The sequence below is a fragment of the Carcharodon carcharias genome, chromosome 12 (assembly GCF_017639515.1).
Source record: "Carcharodon carcharias isolate sCarCar2 chromosome 12, sCarCar2.pri, whole genome shotgun sequence".
NCBI lineage: Eukaryota > Metazoa > Chordata > Chondrichthyes > Lamniformes > Lamnidae > Carcharodon > Carcharodon carcharias.
The window spans coordinates 63,325,431-63,347,085 of record NC_054478.1 but is presented as its reverse complement, the minus strand read 5'-3'; the positions used below and the strand labels follow the sequence as shown (position 1 = coordinate 63,347,085).

At 43.7% G+C, this 21,655-nt stretch overlaps 1 protein-coding gene across 1 annotated transcript in view; it reads right to left on the bottom strand.

The window, feature by feature from the left end:
* LOC121284686 (adenylate cyclase type 10-like) overlaps positions 1-21,655 on the bottom strand; it is a 254,061-nt gene that overhangs the window by 151,676 nt on the left and 80,730 nt on the right. The window contains exons 13-16 of the mRNA XM_041200243.1: positions 11,209-11,380; positions 10,484-10,676; positions 5,349-5,435; positions 3,080-3,360 (exon numbers count right to left, since the gene is read on the bottom strand). Coding sequence (XP_041056177.1) covers positions 3,080-3,360; positions 5,349-5,435; positions 10,484-10,676; positions 11,209-11,380 — 733 coding nt within the window. The remainder of the gene's footprint in view (positions 1-3,079; positions 3,361-5,348; positions 5,436-10,483; positions 10,677-11,208; positions 11,381-21,655) is intronic.

Genomic DNA, 21,655 nt, shown 5'->3' with positions numbered 1-21,655 from the left:
GGAGCCATTCCTCCAACAAAATGGGAGGTGGAATATTTAGTTGACCAGGAGTGGATTGATATAGGAGTTTTGTTTTGGCAATATTCAAGGACAGGCCGATTTCTTGAATGCAGAATTAAAGGGAACAAGAGTGGTTTGCAAATCTGGTGCAGAGTGGGCAACGACAGTGCAGTCATCCACAAACTGTAGATGGTGTATGTCTACAATAGACAGTTTAGTTTTGGCACGAAGGCAATTGAGGTCAGAGATTTGCATCTAAGTGAAATTTAATACTCACACCAGAGGGCAGTTGATCTTTGTTGAGGTGAATAGCCACTATCAGGTAGATTGTAAATAGTATGGGGGCTATCACACAGGCTTGCCTGATACCTGTCTGGATTTTAAAGGCATCTGTTTCAGATCTCCCACTCAGGACAGTTGCAGTCATATCATCATGAGGCAGTTGCAGGTTTGTGATGAAATTTCTTGGACATCTAAATCTTTGGAGCACAATTCACACAGCCTCATGACTTGATGAGCCAAATGTTTTGATCAGCTTAAATTCAATGAAGAATTCCCAGTGTTGTTCTTGACATTTTTCTTGGATTTGTCTGGCAACAAAGACCATGTCAGAGATTCCTCTGGAAGGTCTAAAGCCGCACTGTGCTTCTGGGAGGGTTTCCTCAGCCACAGGAAGTTGGCAATTCAGGAGAATGCTTGTCAGGATTTCCCTGCTCTGGACATGAGGGAAATGTCTAGATAGTTTCCCCAGCAGGATTTAGCTCTCCTCTTCAAAATAGTAACAATTATCACATTCCTGAGGTTGAGGTTTTTTTTGGGGGGGTGGGGGGGGGTTGGGGGGTGTTGAAGTTCTTTTTCCTCCAAAGTCCACAGGGTGAGTGCATGAAGTCTTAATATGAGGAAATGTCCACCAGCTTTAAAAACTTCAGGTGCAATACCATTGAGGCCACAGGCTTTGTTGTTTTTCACCTGTTTGATTGTTTGTTGCAGCTCTCCTATTGATAGTGGTTCACCCATGGACCTTACCACGGGGCACTGGGAGGTAGCTGGGAGGGTATCAGCTGTTACTATGGATGTGTGGATGAGAAATTGTTGAAAGTGTTCCTTCCAGCATTGGCAAGTGGCATTGTCAACCTTAAGAAGAGGGACACCATCCTGTGGCTGAAGGGGATTTTGTCCATTTGACCTTGGTCTATAGATGGCCCTGGTGCCTTGAAAGAAGCTTCACATGTCATGACTGTCAGCATAATCTTGGGCAGCTTTTCTCTTTCCACCACATGTCCTTATTTTCCAGATTTGTCTTTAAACATCAGCCTTGAGCTATGGAACGCTGCCTTCTTGACTTGTGAACCTGGGTTGTTCTGCCAGGAAATGAGAGCTGCTAATTTTTCTTTTAGGAGGTCACATATTTCAGAATTATTTTGTTGAACAAGTCCTGGTGACAAAAATGCTCAAACCTAATAGTCTGGGCATAGGAGTCCAGTACAGCGACTTTATTGGATTCCACTGTTCTGGAATTGAGTTGTAAGTGTGAAGATTTTCCAGCTTGGTCGTGAGCTACACTTGGAATTCCTCTCTTCGACTAGGCTGCTTTCAGGCTGAGACTCTTGGACTTTGGACTTATGATGTCTTGGTGCTAGGATGTTCATCATCAATCTACCAGGTCAATGATAAAAACAGAAAATGCTGAAAATACTCAGCAGATCTAGCAGCATCTGTGGAGAGGGAAACAGAGTTAATGTTTTGAGTCCGTTTGACTGTATGGCTCTGAAGAGGAGTCATATGGACTCGAAACGTTAACCCTGTTTTTCTCACCAGGGGTGCTGCCAGGCCTGCTGAGTTTTCTCAGCATTTTCTGTTTTTATTTCAGATTTCCAGCAACTGCAATATTTTGCTTTTAAACAGGTCTGTCCAGCAGGCATGGATTGAATGTGATACAGACATCATGTAGTCATTTGACTCGAACAATGACATAATCCAGGAGGTGCCAATGCTTTGATCCATGATGCCTCAATGTTGTTTTGTATTTGTCCTTTTGGCAGAAGAGGGTGTTTGTTACAATGAGGCCATGCTGAGCACACTTCATCAGCAGGAGGGCACCATTTGCATCAGCTTTTCAGCACTTGGCTACCACAGCTGCAGACATCTCGATTAGCTCCTTCAGGTCCATTCAAATTATGGGAATCAACAATTAGATCCCAAATAGTATGCTAAATCCAGGCCTGTTTTCTCTGTTTTCAACCCTTTGACCAAAGTAACCGCTAGTGCCTTTAACATACAAAATTATCTCTGAAGGCATATCACAGTATTGTAGTCAGAGACAAGTCAATACTCAGACAAAGGATGAGTTATTATATGGAGTAACTAAAAGCATACCAGCGGTGGGCTTTAATGAGGATCTTAGGAGGAGAGGGAGGTGGAGAGACCAAAAGGTTTAGGGAATGAAGTCCAGAGGTCTAAGACTCCTGAAGCTGCCAATGGTGGGGGGAAGAAAGTGCGGGATGCATAATACCAGAATTGGGAAAATGCAGATTTCTCGGATGGTTGCAGAACTAAAAAAGGTTACAAGGAATACGGCCCCTTTTAACTGTCGGTGGGCGCGCTGCCGGGGCTGGCAGTGTGCCCGCCAACCGAACTATTGCACAACTGTGCATTGTCGTCGGTACGCTTGGCCAACGTCAACACATGTCATTTCACGCTCAAGCTGGTCAGGCGCACACCCACCTGCCGAGCAAATATTTGTGCCCGGAGGTTATATAACTACCCAGTGAACCACTGTTGACACCCTAACTGTAACATTAAATTCTCACACATTTTCCGCTTTTGAGGCAATTAAACAGTCCGTAAAATAAATTAACTGAAAGAAATCTATTTTTTCAATTCACAACTGTGAGCTTCCAAATATTAAATCACTGACAGCAAAGAACATAATGAAATGTTTAAATGTTCATTAAACTTAGAAGATAAACAAGTTGATGTTGTAAATCTAGATTATCAGATTATGTTTGTTATTGAGAATAGCTTCATCTGGATATTTACATTAACAAGCTTATACACCACAGTTGGATTTTGTACTTACATCTCTAGCTCTCGTGGAATACTAATGACCCCCAGGATTTGGCAGGCAAGTGGACGGATTAGTCTCGAATCCAAACCTGAAAGCTTTATATATAGAGTCCTTTGGCTCCTCATGACCATTATAGCAGCTTGGCATGGTGGTTTTTCTAGAGTGAATGGCCTCAGTGCCATAACCATGAACAAAGGAAGACTCGCACGCATTTGCAAAATAAGTTCCCATGATGGTGTATCAATATATTGAACCTGGTCAATGACTAGCAGACCTGTATCACTCGCAATAGTCTGTAGCACACCAAACAGATTAGTCAGTAAATGAATAAAAATGAATATTATCTTTAGCTCATCCATGTACAAATATATATAAGGAGGTTATACAGACATTAACTTATTTAAAAGAAAGAAACTTTATTTGAGACTTTATTGATGTTCCATCAGAACAACATAATCAAGATTGTACATAATACATCATTCCCCCTCCTTAATTCACTTCGGGAGCTAAATTTTATACAAGGAGCAGGATCCCCCCCGGAGGGAAGCCTATCCGTACTTGGCAGGCTCACCCCACAGCCATTTAATGGCTGTCAGGCCTTTAACTGGTTTCAGCTGGGACTTCCCCATTGGAGAGGAACTCCTGCTTCTGAGAGGTGCCGGCCATTTGATTGGCTGGCAGCTCTCTTGTCCCAGCAGTGCCACTAGAAGCTGTGGTCACTGCTGGGACTGCAGTAAGCCCTGAAGAAGAGGAATCACGGAGCCCAGACTTACAGGTAAGTCTGGGGTCTTGCTGGGGCCAGGCTGGCAAGACCCGTTGAGGCGGGGTGGCAGGCTGAAATCAACAGGGCAGGAGGGCCAGGGGAAAGATGGGCAGGGGAATACCTTGGTTGGGGGGGGGGGGCCTCTGATGGGCACAGGGTGCCAGACACACTACTCTCCATTGGACTATGTCTGCTTCCCCCAACAAAGGTAAGATCCCAGCTGCTGAGGGAGGCCCTTAAGTGGCTAATGCCACCTTGTTCTGGGAAAAATACGCAAAGGAGCGAGCGGGGGCAGGTAGACGATGGGCACGGTGTTCCTACCATGGTGCCAAATTTTACTTCTCCCTGCCATCCCACCCCAGGGAACATAAAATTCTGGCCCGAGGGCTATTGCCATTATGTATGACTCAATATCAGATAGTGTTTACCTAGTCATTATTGGAACATTTTAACGTGCCTTTTATCAATTATGTTTATAATTGCATTGTATGCACATTATTCCTACAGAATTTGGAAATATGTCATCAGTGAAGCACTTTTGGAAACTTAGTTGAATACCTTACATAAAGATTTTGGGAACTCCATCATCAACACTTTTCCCTGAAAGTCACATACCGTCCTGACTTACATATATATTCATCCTTCATTGTCACTGGGTCAAAAACTGGCAACTCCTGAACATGTAGCATTGTGGAGATATCTATACTGCATGGAGTACAATTGCTCAAGAAGAAGATCACCACCTTCCTAAGGGCAACAAAGGATGGGCAATAAATGCTGCTCTTGCCAGCAATGCCCCATCTCAAGAATGAACGTATTCAGAAACAATCATGTCTCATCAAATGGTGGAGCAGGCTCGAGGGGTTAAGTGGCCTATTCATGCTCCCAATTGGTATGTTTGTATGCTCATATGTTCAGTACAGTACAATAAAGATTTCAGTTAAGCTACTTCATAAATTTGATTTATTTATTGCACTACACCAGTTACGTAACATGCAAGCCAATAATTCAGTGTGAATTTATTTTTAGGGGATATTCTGAGAAATTAATTTTAAGCATATATAAGTCATTAATTTAATAGATATCAACTGTAGATGCAAATTATTGTAGAAAAATTATTGGTGGGATTTCTATTTATTAGCTGTAATTTGTCAACATTAATATGATAGATTTGCATTGTTTTTTGCTGATATTGTATTAAACTGTTCTTAATTTAATCCTTACAAATTTTCAGTTATATCTTATTTTAATAATTCCCTTTTCATTCTGACTTTTAACTATATAAAATATGTAAAGAAACAGCTTGGGCCTGATTCTAACCATGCAGTGATAGCAGCAATAAGCACCAAAAAAAATCTACTTTGCCCCAACGTTACTCAAATAGGGACTGAAATGCTCAGTGAACGGAAGCACTTACTGTGCATATTTATTTGGTACCTGGCTTGAGATGCATTGGCATTTTTTGATTTATACCCTGATTACAACTGAGTCACAGAAAACTAATCAAACTATTGTTACCTGCTTGATTATTGCAATCACATAATTTCGAAATGTCCTGTGCTTGGTCCGACTGTCCATGAGAGAGACCTTTTCTGAAACTGAAAACTGAAAAACAAAATTAATATGTTGTGGATGTTTTTAAAAACTCCCAATTGTCTCCCTCCTCTCCTAGAGGCACTTGTTTCTTGCAGGGGTACAATTCCAAAGTTGTAATGTGCTTCTGGTATCTTGCCCAAGGTCCCATTCTACATCTGTGAACCTTGAAACTAATTGTAGTTTGGCTATTTGACAATGGAAGGCATTGCAGTTATGTCAATCTTGATCTTGCCTGTGAGGGTGTGTTAGAGCAGTGATTATGTTATTGGAACAATAATTCAGAGGCATGGGCTACTGATTTAGAGAATGTCGCAAAGTTTGAGAATTTGAAGTAATTTTTAAAAAACCTCTGAAAATAAAAAGCTTGCATCATAAAAATGATCATGAAGCTGTCAACTGGTTCAGTGACATCCTTTTGGGAGGTTTTCTTCTGTCTTTATCCAGTCTGGCCTATGCGTAACTCTGACCTCTTATCAGTCACACTGCTTGTCTGACAACCAATTCTTGATAAGCAGAAATTTCCTACAACTAAATAGCCATTCTTCATTCCCCACCACAAATTCCATTCCCTCGCCATCAACTTCACTCTTCTTGATTATTCTCTGAGGCTGAACCAGACCATTCACAATTTTGGCACCTGATTTGACTGAGATAAGCTTCTGACCAAATATCCGCTCCATCACCAAGACTGACGCCTTTCACCTCCATAGCACTGTCCACCTCTGGTCGTGTCTCAGTTCATCAGCTGCTGAAAACCCTTATCCATGCCTTTTCTACCTCTAGGCATGATTATCCCAATGTTCTCCTGGGCAGCCTTCCATCTTCTGTCCTCTATAAACTTGAACTCAATTAAAAACTCTGCTGCCCATATTGTAACTTGGACCAAGCTCTGTTAACCCAACACTCTGTGCTCACTTGACCTACAGCGAGTCCCAGTCTGACAGTGCTTTGATTTCAAATTTCTTGTCCTTGTTCTCAAATCCCTCCACAGCCTCATCCAGCCCTATCTCTGTAGCCTCCTTGAGCTCAACGGATCACATCTAGTTGTGAATGGTGAACAATTAAGAAACTATTGGATAATGGGGCTCCATGAACATCCCCATCTTCAAAAAAGATGTTTAGCCCAAAGGCAAGGCTAAATAATTTGTAACTATTTCAACCAGAAATGCAGAGTAGATGATTCTTCTTGCCTCTTCCCAAGGCCCTACCATGACAGATGCAACTGTCTTCAGACAACTTGATTCAATCTATATATGACAGAAACAAACAGCTAGGTACACTGTACACAGCCAAGGCAATGGGACCAACAACATCCTGGATGTTGTGATGATGACCTGTGCTCTAGAATTAGCTGTGCCCCTAGCCAAGTTAGTTCAGTTGTGATGTCCTCTTTGATCTTGAAGCAGTACGGTAAGGAAAATTTGTGATTTCTTTAAAATGTCTGTGGAATTTTCAAATGTTCTAATTTAAGAGAGTTTGGAAAGTACTTTTAAGAGATTCCATCAGTTGTAGAGGGTTCAGTCATAATTTTCTTGAATAATAAGAAATACTGGTCCATGTGACCTGGCTACCCTTGACTTGAGACAATACCAACTGGAAGGAAGTTAACATACAAAAGCTCTGTGGCTGGCAAACAAAAGAGCTACTACTGTTAAGAACAAAGGAATGCTGCAGCAGAGGGGAGAGCAGAGAAGGCACATTTACAAGGATCTGTGAGTTTGTTATACATTTAAACAGGACGGAAAGCTGAAGATAGGGTTAGAACAGAGAATGTAAGTTGGACAGCTCTACTACTTTTTGCCAGAGCCGACCAGACCGTTTAACAAGATTTATTAAAGGAGTCTCTGGGGAATCTGTGCCATCAATATTGTTGTCTTAACTAAGGAGGTTCTGTAGGAGTATGCTGTTTGGGTGACAACTGTATCCGGGGGGACTGGATGGAGTGGAGCTATCATTGTAGGTGACTCGAGGACCAAATCAATTGATTGAGAAAAGTGAGAGATCCTCTATTCCGGAGGTGGAGTTGAAAAGTTTTTGAGATCGTATATGGTGCCATATTTGAGTGGGGAGTGATACAAATTCTTGTCATCTCACGAGATAGTCTTTGTTGTATCTGCTATTCCATGTGTAATTTATAATTTTTACCGACCGTATATGCCTGTTAATTCATGTTTAATTTATGTGAATTCTGATTTTTATTACAGTTAAAGCTACAAAAAGTAGAATCATGTTGGCAATTTCTTCACATGAGGGTAATTTAGAATGATTGGTTATTTTGGTTTTTGGTTCCCCCATGAGGATCATAACACAGTACAGCTACAACAATGGTAATGTAGAATAATGGTCAGCTATACCTTCTCCACAAATAGCAGGACAATTACAACTAGGCCTATTACATCCTACCAGCCTATTTCCACTTATTAGCAAAAGCAATGGAAGGAATCTAACACTACTATCAATGGGACTTATTCATCAATTACTTGCTTGGCAATGCTGAACCACTGGAGTTTGATGGGATAATTTCCACCTGCTTGGGTGGGTGCAGTTGCAATAGCACTCAAGGAAAATCAACATCATCCAGGACAAAGCAGTTCACTTGAACGGCACCTCATCCACTAGTCTAATTATCCCAGCTTTCTACCCCTCATTTTTGATGGTTGCTGGGACATAATGTTAAGCGGAAGGGCCAGTATCTCTGATTGGAAACTTGCTGCTTTACTTGATGGTCCTCAATCTTCATTCCTTTCTGCTTACACAAGTCTCACTTAAAACTCCAAGTAGTTGCATATGTATGGCAGCAACCATATCCTGTGAAGCTGTGCAAGTTCACAGGCTAAATTAGATAAGGCTAGCTTATAGATTTGGATCCTGAGTGATAAAGCCTTCCATCTCCTCAGTGCACGAGAGCTGCTATGATAAATTAGGCAGACTTGGTAGATATGTTTTCTTTCATTAAGAAGTAATGGTAGCAAGGCTTTGTGGAAATAGAGCTTGGTCCAAGTTACAATACAGGCAGTAAAGTTGTTAATTGGGTTCAAGTTTATAGAGGGCAGAGGATGGAAGGCTGGTCAGAACATTGGGATAATCATATCTAGAGGTAGAATAGGCGTGAATAAGGGTTTTCAGCAGCTGATGAACTGAGACACGGTCAAGGGTGGACAATGCTATGGAGGTGAAAGGCGTCAGTCTTGGTGATGGAGCGAATATTTGGTAAGAAACTCATCTCAGTCAAATCAGACACCAAAATTGTGAATGGTCTGGTTCAGCCTCAAAGTGATCAGGGAGAAGTGTGAAGCTGGTGGCTAAGGGATGGAGTTTGTGGTGGGGAATGAAGAATGAATGAATGAAGCTATTTAGTTGTAGGAAATTTCTGCTCATCAAGAACTGGTTGTCAGACAACCATGTGACTGATAAGAGGTCAGAGTTACACATAGGCCAGACTTTGGGTAAAGGCAGAAGGAAGCCACCCTAAAGGATGTCACTGAACCAGTTGACAGCTTCATGGTCATTTTTAGGATGCAAGCTTTTTATTTTCAACAAGAGGTCACTGAATTTCTTAGCTAAATGCATTTTGAAATGTATTTTGAACTAAAAGTGACCCTAATTAAGACTGCAGGCAGCATTTTAATTAAATCATGCTTGTGTGAGTTAATCAACTAATTTAGCTGCATTACCCATGGATTGTAGCACCTAAATCGACCCGTGTACAAGACAACCCCATTTTATTCGGCCCCCAAGGTCATGATTTTGCATATACTCGATTTATAAATTGACCACTTTTCAGCCACAACATGCTAGACTCGTATTAGTAGTCCGCCTCAATTTTTCACCCCACAAATGGATGTTTTACCAGTACCTGTACCTTTATAACTGGTTGCAAGGGGTCAAGTAGATGAAAAGCTCTCTGTTGTGAAGATGTGCACAGTTTTTCACATGCCCACAGAGAGCAGATCCCATGTAGCAAATGACAAAGATGGAGATCACTCATGTTGGTGGTTCACTTTTATAAAGCAACCCCTGTTTTTCGGCCTCAAAGGTCAACTTATACGCTGACATCTATGGTAATTATATAGGCACCAGCATTCTTAATTGAATTTTTGCCTATGTCATTTAATTGCTATCTGTGCAGGAACAGTTTGCATACAAGTTCTTTGTGGGAAAATTAAGGTAGCAAGGAAATGCATGTATTAAATATATGGCAGCGAAGTCTAGCAAACTTGAGAAAACAGAGAAATGCAGGAAGGCCTCTACAAAGGAGTGATGTCATTAATAGAATTAATATATCCTTTCTCTAGGTTAAATCATTAGTTACTGATTTGTGCATCCAGTAAATAAATTCTGTTAAGCTTCTCTACAAAGATATTTATTATTGGTGTCTACATCATTGATTACACAAATAAGAACTATTTAGTCAACAGCATGATTGATATTTGCCAATTGCCCATCACTACTTGAAGTCTGTGGTTTAAAACTGAGCCTTTTTACACATCAGGTTCAGAAGGTTGTAGCATAAGGGTCCAGTAAATACAGGGTTAATGTGGGACTGAGTACAGTACTGCCCACACAGTGATGTAAGAAGGCACAAGACCTAGACCTAGAGTCAGTATGGTGTTGGCCAGAAACGTGTTAAAACCTAGAGATGGAGTTAGCTCCGTGCCTGTACCCTTTACTATATATTGGTATAGATTTACAAGTAGTTAATATACACTTGCCGTTAACATAGAGAAGACTATGAAGACTTCTCTAACAGACACATACTGTAACCAACGCCATCCCAAAAAAACTGAGCCTTTTTACACTTCAGGTTTAGAAAGCGGTATCTGTTTGCTGGCTGTTCATGTTTATTTACTATAGACTGTTCTCCAATCCTGATGACTAAATGGTAGCCTGATGAAAATGTGGGTCTGTAGCTCTGTATTCAAATATAAGGGCTTGTTTTAGTAAAGCGAATGAAAGGACCCAGCACACAAATCTTCTGAGAACCCAACTACAAGGGCAACCTATTTAAAAGCACATTTAATTAATGGTTACAAAGGAGAGGTTGTTTGTTTCAGTACCTTTACAAAAAGAAGGTCATTTAAAAGGCACAAATCTTCTATCAACTCTTGCTTTGTTATCTTGCTGAGTAAAACTCTTTCTCGTTCTGCGTAATTTTTACAGTGGTTCACCTGAAGGAGCAGAGCCAGCATAGTTTGAATGGTATAATAGGGCTCTGTGATATCCATTTTTCCCAATTCAAATGGTAACACCCTGCATCAGAGATAAAATGAAAAACTGACTATTTAATGTTCATTAACATTTCATTATTTCTTTATGTACAAAGGGTATATAATTCCTTATTTACAGAATTCAAGGGGGGGGGATTTTAATTAGGAGCAAGGTGTGAGTGGGCTGATAGTGGAGCAATGTCAATTTGCATCTCTCCACCATCATCACCATGAGGCCCGAACCGTTTTTACTCCTGTGTCTCAGCTACATCTTGTTGGCCAATTGCCTGTCTGAAACAGGTGAAAATGGACAGCTGAATCTAGTTTTGGTTTGAGAATAATTTGGCCACATGCAATAATTTAAGGTCATAAGAAATAGAAGCAGAAGTGAGCCATCTAGGGGGATCCTGCTCCACCATTTAATAAGATCATGGCTGATCTAATTGTGGCCTTAACTTTCCTTCCTATCCCACCAATTTCTGGAATGTTCGTTAGCTAATGTGTGTAAACTATCCATTTCATATTTAATACAATTAGGACTAAAGTTAATGAAAAATTGTAATTGAAATACAAACCTCATTCCTTCTGCTTGTGATGTCTGGATAATTTCAGCTAGTAGTCTGCTTTTTCCATACCCAACTGTCCCCTCATACATAATAACCTGGTAACAGTCAGCAGCACGACGGGTCTTTAACGAACTAAATCTTTTTAGTGCATGGTGGAAAATCTTCATCTCTTTCTCACGACCTTAAAAAATGCAAAACTTTTGTGTGAGTCAAATCAAATAAACCCAGTGCAGGATCTTCTGTTCTATCTGGTGGCGAGCTTGGAGACTGGAAGGGCTTTTAATTAGATGGGATGATGGCGTACCTGAACCAGGCTGCCTTCCCGCCTCCACCAGAATTAAGCTCTGGATGCAAGGGTCCATGGTTGACCTTTCCATGGTGCTAATTGAGGGTCTTAAGTGGCCAATTAATGAGAGCCATTCCCCTGCCTTGCTGCTGACCCCCTGCACCGCTTTCCCCACAAAACCCATCTCACAAAACCTCCTTCCCACTATATTACTTACCTGTGGCCTAGGTCACTCCGTGACGCTGGGACTCCGGTGCTTATCCTTCTGACAGCAACCACAGCTCCCCCAGTAGCGCTGCTGAGCAGAAGAGCTGTTGGCCAATCATCTCAGTAGGCAAGATTTCTGCCCCAGTGTCTTGGTTCTAGGGGAAGGCCCACTGCTGGCCTCACCACTACCTGATTGGCTTGTGATTTGGTAGGCCTTCCCAAACAGAGGCAGTGCGGTTTTCTTGCCAGCTCCAAAGCCAGCAGGTGAGACCCCCAATGCCCAATCAAGATTCCACCCCAAACTCTTCTCTAAGTCCAAGGTAAAAACTAGAAATGAACTGTTTCTCTTTTTAATTGTTCATTGTCAGGAATTTCCTGAGGATGTCTCCCGCTCTGGCACTGTAACTTTGGCGGAAGTTTGGAAGAAACAGTGTTTTTGTACACAATTGGTATTTCTGCCAGTCGGATGGAAGGTGCCCCAAGAAACTATTGGCAGATAATCCTTTAATATCAACCTAACATAGGGAAGATCATATACTTGCAAATATGGCCCGTTTTGTTGGTGTTAATGGGCAGAATTTTACGTTTGTCGGTCGGGCGGGCCCGACCAACTCGGCCGCTGGTGAAACGGGCCGTGCTGCCATTTTCTGTGGGTGGGCCAATTAAGGCCCGCACCGCGGCTTTGCGACTCCCGTGGAGAACAGGAAAATAGTTGCAGGGGTGGGCGGCCTCAAACTGCCGGTTCCAATGGGGAGCAGGCAGCCTGTTTAAAGAGTGGCCAGGCAGCCTGCTTGAAGCAGTGCACCATGGCCACTCAGAGAGGTAGAAATGCTCCAAGGAGGGCAGAGGAGAAGGAGGAAGTGGAGAAGGAGGGGGGGCAGGCTGCAGGAGAGGCCACCGGGGGGCCACTGTGCACCCAGATTCTCAGACGCATGCCTTGCTGTCCTCCTGGAAGAGGTGGGCCAGCGACGTGATGTTCTGTATCCTGAGGATGGGAGGAGGAGGGCCCCCCATGTTACCAGCCAGGCGTGAGAGGAGGTGGGCGAGGCTGTAAGTGCCCACGATGACATCAGACGCACTGGCACACAAAGCCGAAAACACTTCAATGATTGCTGCGCTCCGGATGGGTGAGTACCACGTCTGTCTGGGCTACTTGAGGCAGGAGGCAGCCTTAGCCTTTGCCCCCCACCATGTATGGCTGCTGTTACTGCATAGGGCATCTGTCGCACGCTGGGTGGGCAAATGGATACTGACAACGCTTACATCAGCCTTAGTGGTTGAGGAGAAGAAGGGCTTTCTGCGCAGCATATGTTGATTTCTGTGGCATTTGAGTAGTTTGCAGGGGAGACCGGTAGACACATACTCAGAACTCCAACACATATCATATTGATGGTAATGACATGGTCCAAAGGGTGCCTCAAGGTATTTTGGCCATCTGCTGGCATCAGTGCTGCACCTATTTGATCCTCCTTTCCATGGGCGCTAGGACCCGTGTGCTATTCAAAGTGATGGACGCTGAATGTGTCCAAGGGGACCGTTGGGGGAAGGGTTTGGGACCAGCCATACTATCTTCTGGGGACTCATCACTACTAGTGTGGACAGGAGCCGCTGGAGACCTCAGATGGGCCACTGTGGTTAGGGTGCGGCGTGCGCGTGCAGAGTACATGAGCGACCTGCCCCAATAAATCCTCTTATGTGTTTTGCAGGCAAAAAGTAACCACAATGCCCAGGAGTGCCTGAGGACTGGCGGTGGGCGTGCCCTCCTCCAGCACCTCACCCCATTCAAGGAGCAGGCCATGGAGCTGGGCAGGAGGCAGGAGGCCAGGGTGGCCAGGGGTGGCGAGGGCTGGGGTCCAGCGGGCAGGTATTTGAGGCCCACAGTCCCATCCACTCTGTCTGCCCACCATCCAAACCACTGACGTTTGCTGCAACACTGCTCATTCACTGACTGAGACATTCTGACGTCTGGGTCATACAGGAGGGACCCTCGTCCCTTTGAGGAATCACCTCTCCACCACCTTCCAAAGTCACCTTATCCCATTTGTGACCACTATCACCATGGTCATGCCATGCCATTGGATTGTCCCTGCACACCCAAAGACCAAATCCATTTTGGGGAGTTTGGGACCTCCTGCACCCTTTCAGCCAGTGAGCCCCACATTACTCTGTCCAGAAGGTCCTCAGCACCTCAGCTGTGAACCGCATGGCACTCAACTTAGATGAATGCCACCACGTTACTCATCCCTGTGCCAAGGGGAAATGTTGCCTTCTGCCCACCTGGTCTATGCCCCTCCTTACAGAATGAAAGGCAATAATGTGACCTCTCAATCTCCTGAGTTCGGCTGAAAATGACACAACTGTTTGAGATGTTTCCTCAGCTGCGCAACCACCTAGGCAACAATGCATCCACATCAGGTACCTCTGCACTCTCCCCACTCCTATGGTTCAAAACAAGCCATGTGCCATTCATGCGGCCATCTAACCAGCCTGTTTGCATGTGCGTTTAATGCTTGGGGCCCATCTTGACACATTTGGACCTCACCAATGTTCTTCTTTTAAGGGTCTTTAAGAGTGAGCTACTTATGTGGCTCAGGGGGGAAAGGGATGAAAGGTTGAACTGAATGTACGCTAACTGATGCACTGTCCTTGTTGTTAATTTCAGCATCACCACCAGAGTGACCCACACATCAACACCGCAGCCCCCCTCCACACCTGAGGGCCAACATGTGCAACTTGCGGCACATCATTTCAGCCAGCTAGGCACCAGCACAGACACACACACCTCGGTGGGGACTTTACCGTCGGCTAGTGTCCCGGGTCACAGTGGAGAGGGCACATCACGATCGCTGGAGGAGATGGTAGGGGAAAAGAGTGCTGATGGCACCAGCAACCAAAGGGCTGCAGGGGACGAGGCACATGCTGAGTCTGGCAGTGATGATGTGCCTCTGGAGTTGTTCCCATTGCAGCAGCTGCAGGACAGGCGGCAGAAAGTGTGTTTGCATCTGGCAGGGTTGCATGAGGGAGTGGTTCAATTGCTCTCTGCGACGGAGGAGTCTAGGCAGAGTGCACTTGAAGAATCTGTCCTCAGGGCAGAGCATCAGGATTCCTTCAATGAGAGATTGGTGACTCTCATAGAGAGGGGCTTCCACCAAATGGATCAAAATATGATTGGGTTACTCTCTGACCTGCAAGCCCTCACAGCGGTACTGGCCACAGGTGGTCTTTCCCATTGTGGGAGATGCACCAGCACTCGGTGCCCATGCATCTGCAGTGAGCAGGGAGGTAGATTTGGACCTCATGTCGGCACAGCAGCTGCCTGTTGTCGCTGTGAGCTCCTCTCAGGGCACTCCAAGTGAGGGCAGCAGCTCCTCCGCCCCTCTGCCAGTCAATGTTTCTTCCATTGAGGCTGCGACAACTGGGGAGGTGCCAGTTCAGGAGCTGGCCGCTCCCTCCCAGGCGGGGCCACCACAGGTTCCACGGGCTACAGGACGCCCGGCAAGATCATCTAGGCCAACAGGACAGCAGAGTCAGCAGGCTGTCTCACTAGCCACTCCGAGCGATGGAGCGGCATCTAGACGTAGCACCCGGAAACAAAAACATAAGGCACCTTAGGCACTCCCCGGGTATGTCACTGGTGATTTTGTTTTGGCCTTAGAATAGGGACCCCTTTTTGTAACATTGTCAAATAATCATGTGGGCTTTAATTGTGGACAGAATAAAGTCCACCTTTGTCACCATGGCTGAGCGTCTTTTCATTGTGCTGCTTTTTTCATTTTTACATAATTATCATGAGTGCTTGAGTGGAGATTGATATTTCTGTACTAAGGCCTTATTTGCAGCTGATAAGGTGGAAGATGTAGCACCTAAGTGCTGGAAGTTCCAGGCAATGCTGTTCCTGCTGATCCATGTGTGTGAAGCTGGCTGCAGGTTCTTTGGATTAAATTGTCCCAGGCGTCCCTGCCTCCTCGGTGTAAAGGCGGGTCGTCGTTGTGCCCCTCATCATCGGCTGCGCTTCCTCATCCTCTGAGGCACTGCTGGATTCATCATGTGCAGCCTCATCCAGGGCATCAAGGTCTTCATCATCAACTGCATCCCCCCTTTCCAGCGCAAGATTGTGCAGGGCGCAGCAGATTACCACTATCAGAGAGACGTGATCTGGGGGGTACTGGAGTGCACCCCTTGAGTGGTCCGGGCAACGAAAGCGCATCTTGAGAAGACCGATGGCTCTCTCCACCACAGCCCTTGTGGTGCCCTGGCTCCTACTGTACTGCTGCTCAGCTTGTTCTTGGACGGCATACTGGCGTCATGAGCCACCGTCGCAGGGGATAGCTCTTGTCACCCAGCAGCCACTGAAGAGCCCCAGCACCTGGGAGTAGCTGAGGATGTAGGTGTTGTGGGAGCTGCCTGGGAACCTTGCACAGACTTGTAGAATCAGCATCCTGTGATCACACACTATCTGCACGTTCATGGAGTGGAAGCCCTTCCTGTTGACAAAGGCACCGGGCTGGTGCCTTGATGGCCACATGTGTGCAGTCCATAGCACCCTGGACGCGGGGGAAGCCAGCAATGGCTGAAAAGCCTCTGGTTCGCTGTGTCTGACTTGCCTGGTTGCAGCGGAAGTGGATAAAGGTGGATACCCATCTGAATAGAGCGGCTGTAACCCGCTTGACACAAATCTGGACAGCTGACTGGGAAACACTGCAAAGATCACCCACAAAGCCCTGGAAGAAGCCAGAGGCATAGAAGTGGAAGGAAACTGATCTTCAGAGCCGCTGGCATGGGGTGTCCTCCCACACAGTTAGGGGAGCTCTCAGGGCCAATCATCTGACAGATATAGTTGACTGTCTCCCTTAAGAGTTGGAGCCTCGTTCAGCACTGCACCTCAGTCATATTGAGGTAGCTGCTTCGCCACCTATATACCCTGGCAGCAGGATAGTGGCTTCATCTGCGGCCCCTTGCACCTTGGATAACCTCTTGGCCCTGTACCCCTTGTGCCTGCACCTGGACACCCAAAGGTGCCTCCCTTGGAGGCTGATTGTCCAATCCTGGCCTCCTCCTGATTCCATCCCTCCCTTCTTCCTCAGGGGAGCTGCCTCCACTGGAGAGGTCAGAACCCATAGCCCCAGACTAAATGGAGGCCTCTGGAAAGCTGCAAGGCCGAAAAAGAATGCAGTCTGCAGAATGCTTTCACTTTACACAAAAACCTCTTGGACATTGACGAGAACTACTAACAATCACACAGGTATGTTTTAAACACTTTCATCAATTGTTATAAATCATTATAACTTCATGAAAAACATGAAAAATCCCTCTGAGTCCACACATCCTGACATTGCAAAGGTTTTCTTAAATAATCTTCTACCCGCCTTCCCGTTGGGCCTGTGCGCCAATTGGCAAGGGTCTTAACAAGCCCTTCAATTAATGGCGGGCAAACTGATCGTGCCCGCCCACCGAAATATTGCGATGGCACGCGCTGATGTCAACACCCGTCATTTTACTTGCTGAAAATTCTGGCCAATATTTTTCAATATATATTTATTTCAACAAATATGATGAAAAAAAATCAACAGAGCCAAACATTTTAGAATGAATCCAATTAAATTACATAAAGTGTCATGTGACCGACAGCAGAGAGCCTTTGGAGATAAGAATCCCTCATGAGACAGACAGAGCTTCAGTAAGATTGGTTGATTCCTAGTGTTTACTGATGTCTGGGGTGGGTTGTTGAGAAATCCATGGACTCTCCCTTGGTCGCATTTGCCACTTAATTTGCAATGTGCTGTGCTCAATCACAGTTTTCCTGTTAATTCATGTGAACCTCATATTAACCCTGAATATTAGAGAATAAGATCGATATGGTAAATTGTTTTATCTTTCTGACCTTGTATAGTAAAGTTTATTTTTGTTTGTTTAAAACTCATGGAATCCTGTGGCTTTATTCATGAGCAAGTATCTTGAATCTCAAACTTTGTCTACTTTAAATAAAACATTATTTGTCTCTAACTGAATCTTACCAAAAATTTGGGGGGTCTCTTCAAGAATCATAACATAAATTAGGAGCTCATCCAAGTTTTAAAATCCATAGACAATTATGAGTGCTGGTACTTGCTGAGGTTAAGTTTGATAAGATTTCTGTGGTTAATTTTACCATACTGGTTGAAAAACTGAATGGCTTTGTAAATTGCCATGACTTTTTTGGAGAGGCAAGATTTATCCCTGAGTGATATGCATCAATTAACAAAAGCTTGGTTAATCGCATTAGAAGAAAAGTTGAAGTTAATGTTAAAAGCAGGGGCTAAGAAAGAAGGCATAATTGAGATAATAGCATAACACCTGAGATTGGAAGAAGGGGAAGTTAATCCAGATAGCAATTTAGTTGAGTTAGCTAGAATTCAATTGCAGATGAAGTAGCTTGATATAGAAAAAAAATAATAAATGAGAAAACTTGAACTTAAAAAAGAGGAAAAAAAAATATGAAAGCTTGAACTTGAACTCCAGAGAGAGAAGTTAGCATGGGAGGGAAAAAAAAGAATGAGTGGAAGAATTAGAAATGTGAAAGCATAGGTGAAGTTTTGAAGAGAGCAAGAAATCAGGTAGCATGAACTGGCTAGAGAATAGTTTAGGTTACAGGGTGAAAGAGAGTCTAGTAGTTCAGTTGAGGGATCAAGTCTCATTCTGAGCTTTGATATAAAATTCCATGAGTTTTAAACAAGCAAAAATAAACTTTACTATACAAAGAGTTTTCACCTATTGCCTAAATTCACTGAAGATGGAGCTGAGAGATAGTTTATTTTGTTTGAAAAAGTGGCTACAAAGCTAAAGAGGCCAAAGGATACATGGACTTTCATTTTGCAAAGTATTTTGGTCAGGAAGGCTATGGATGTGCATTCCAGCCTTTTGGGAGAACAATCCTCAGATTATGAGGTGGTTAAAACTGCAGTACTTAATGCTTATGAGCTCATCCCTCAGGCATATCAGTTGAAATTTTTGGAATTTAAAGACAAGGTCAAAAGAAATGTTTGCAAACTTGCTAGAGAGAAAGAAATATGGGAGCAGTGTATTGATCACTGAAGTTAAGACAAAATTTTGAGAATGTGAGGGCACTAATGATACTGGAAAAATTTTGAAACAGCATCCCAAAAGCTATTAAGGTCACACCTGGAAGACCATAAGCAGCGATTCTGACAGATGGGTATGATGTCACATAGGCAGCTAGCGGGAAGTGAATCTCCATTTGTAAATCCACAGGGAAGCTGGAGGAATAGAAAAAAAGTCTAGCTTTATGGAGAAAACAGATGCTGTTCCAGTCAATAGAAATTATAGTGTTAGGATAAAAGCGATTTAAAGAAACCAGTATTTTTTTTATTGCCATAAGACGGGCATTTCAAAGTCCATTGTTGGAAGCTGAATAGTAAACTGGTGGCAGTAAAAGGAACAATTAAGGAGTCTTCAGAAAAGATAGTACCAGAAAAAGGGAACAGATGCTACATCAGTGGCACTGGTACAAGTGACAGAAATTTCTACAGAGAAAGCTGCACCAGAAAATTAAACATGTGGGAACCCCATTGCTACTAATATTTTTATAGTAGGAATAGATAGAACTCAAAAAGATTATAAGGGGTTTATATTGGAAAGGGAAGTTGCTCCATTTTTGTTCAATAAAGAGCCAGAAAAATTGTTATCCCAAGAAATACTGGTTTGGCTCAAAGTTTATTGTTAGCAAAGAATTTCGATCTTTCTTCAGAAAATTCACTCAATCAGAATGTATTAAAACAGTTGTTGATGGGAGGTATGTGCCTTACCCATTGTATAAATTAAGTTGTACACTGATGAAGGGTCTTTCTGTGGTTGGAGTTGCTCCAAAATTACCCATTAAAAATGTAGACTTTATATTGGGCAATGATATAGCCCAGCATAGGTAGCATAGTTTTCCCACAACATGGGACCGGGTGTCACAGTTCCAAAGTTGTTCCTGTGAATAAAAAGTCCTTGCCAAATTGTGATCCAGTTGTGCAAAAAACTGATCCAATAGCAATACCAATGTGTCCACCTCAGTAATGGGCAGTACAGAAGCAACTAAAGTGCGTGCAAAACTGAAAAATAAAACTTTTCAACAGAAAAGAGTGAGACCACTGCAGTTAGCAGACTTTAAATGAAAAAGGCTTGGAAGAAGCCCTGAAGATCCAAGAAGGCTGGTGACTCCATGCTGTGGGCCGCTGGAGCGAAGCTACCCTTTGCAACAGTAGTGTTCTGCTCGGCGTGACTTAAGAGCTGAAGCTGTGCTTGTGAATTGCTGCTTGAATGTAGACTTGGGAATTCAGGGGAATGAATTCTAAGGCAAGATCTTCAAAATTGAAGACTAGAATTCCTTGTGAGAGAAACAGCTTCAATGATTTTGGGCAGACTTTCTGTCTCTGAGATTTCAGACCGAAAAAGAGAGAGGTGTCTCAGAGAGACAAGAGATTGCAGCTAGTGTGGTCAGCATAGCGGAGTGTGCTGCCTTTCATAGACTACCAGCTAGAAGGTGGGAAGTAACACAATCTTTGGTTGAAGAGATTTATCATGGGGCAATCTAAGGACTCCCAGTGTTTACCGATGTCCGGATGGGTTATTGAGAAATCAAAGGATTCAATCTTGGTTGTATTTGCCATTTAGTGTACAGCGTGGTGCGTTTGTCTGTTAATTCTCACGTACCTCATATACTCTAATGTTAATAAGATAGATATTGTAAATTGGTTTATATTTCTGACCTCGTACGGTAAAGTTTATTTTTGTTTGTTTAAAACCCATGGAATCTTGTGGCTTTATTCACTGAGCAAGTGTCTTGAATCTCAAACTTTGTCTGCTCTGAACAAAATGTTATCGATCCCCAACCAAACCTTACCGAAAACCTGGGGATTCTGGTCAAGGATAACATAAATTTTGTTTTAGGACTATCTCTTTAATTCTATGTAAATTTAAGTAGCGAAGAGGGTGATGTGATTTGTTATAAATTCTGCTCAACAATAAGCCTAGGTAGCTTTGTTACCATGGGGACAGCAGGGCCCAGGCTGAGTGAGGTACAACTTTCTCACACCTGGAGACAAAAGCAGCAGCAGTTGCGGCTGACTTTGGGCAGACTTTTTGTCTCTGAAATTTCAGACCGATAAAGAGAGAGTTGTCTCAGAGAGACAAAAAGCTGTAGCTAGTGTGGACAGCAGAGAGGAGCGTGCTGCCTTTCTATAGACTACCGGGTAGAATGTGGGAGGGAACACAATCTCTGGTTGAAGAGATGCACTATTGGCAATCTAAGGAATTTAGAAGATTCATCCATGCATGGCCAGAGGAAGGAATTGCTGCTATAGGCCTTACTGCTGGTATTCAGTTCAGGACTTCTCTGAAAACTGAGAGAAGCGCCTTTTGATAGTCACTCGACATTATGACTCAATGGATCGAGGAGAAGTGAACCTATTTGAAGCTGGGAGTGATGTTGGACTGGTTCCTATCAAAATTGGGATCCTGTGGAGAGCAGGGTGTAAGGAATAACTGTGGCATGGAGTTATCAGTCATGTTAAAAAGTAAAAGGGGAGATATCCTTTCTGCAGTTTAGAGTATTAGTTGCCTACTAGGTACTGTTCCATTGCTTTTAATTGGTTTGTTACAGTTGTTAAAGTCTTAAGACCTGAAATCTTGTCATGCAAGTCATTCTCGTTGTACCTCACTCAGGAAGTCTCAACCTAGGAATTCAAATCTCTTGTTTAAAGTTGTTGATATTGATGGGGATCGTAAAAGAAGGGACAACAATGGAGGGGCCCAGTCAGAGGGCACATGACATTCCAAGCTCTGCTTAAGACAGAGGGTGTGTGCCTCATGGTCATCAGCAAAGAGGGCAATTCTGGAACAGCTGCAGAAAATATGTGAGGCTCTGAGAGGCACTAGGCACCATTGCAAAGAGATTGGAGGAGTCTGCCTCTCGCAAGAGTG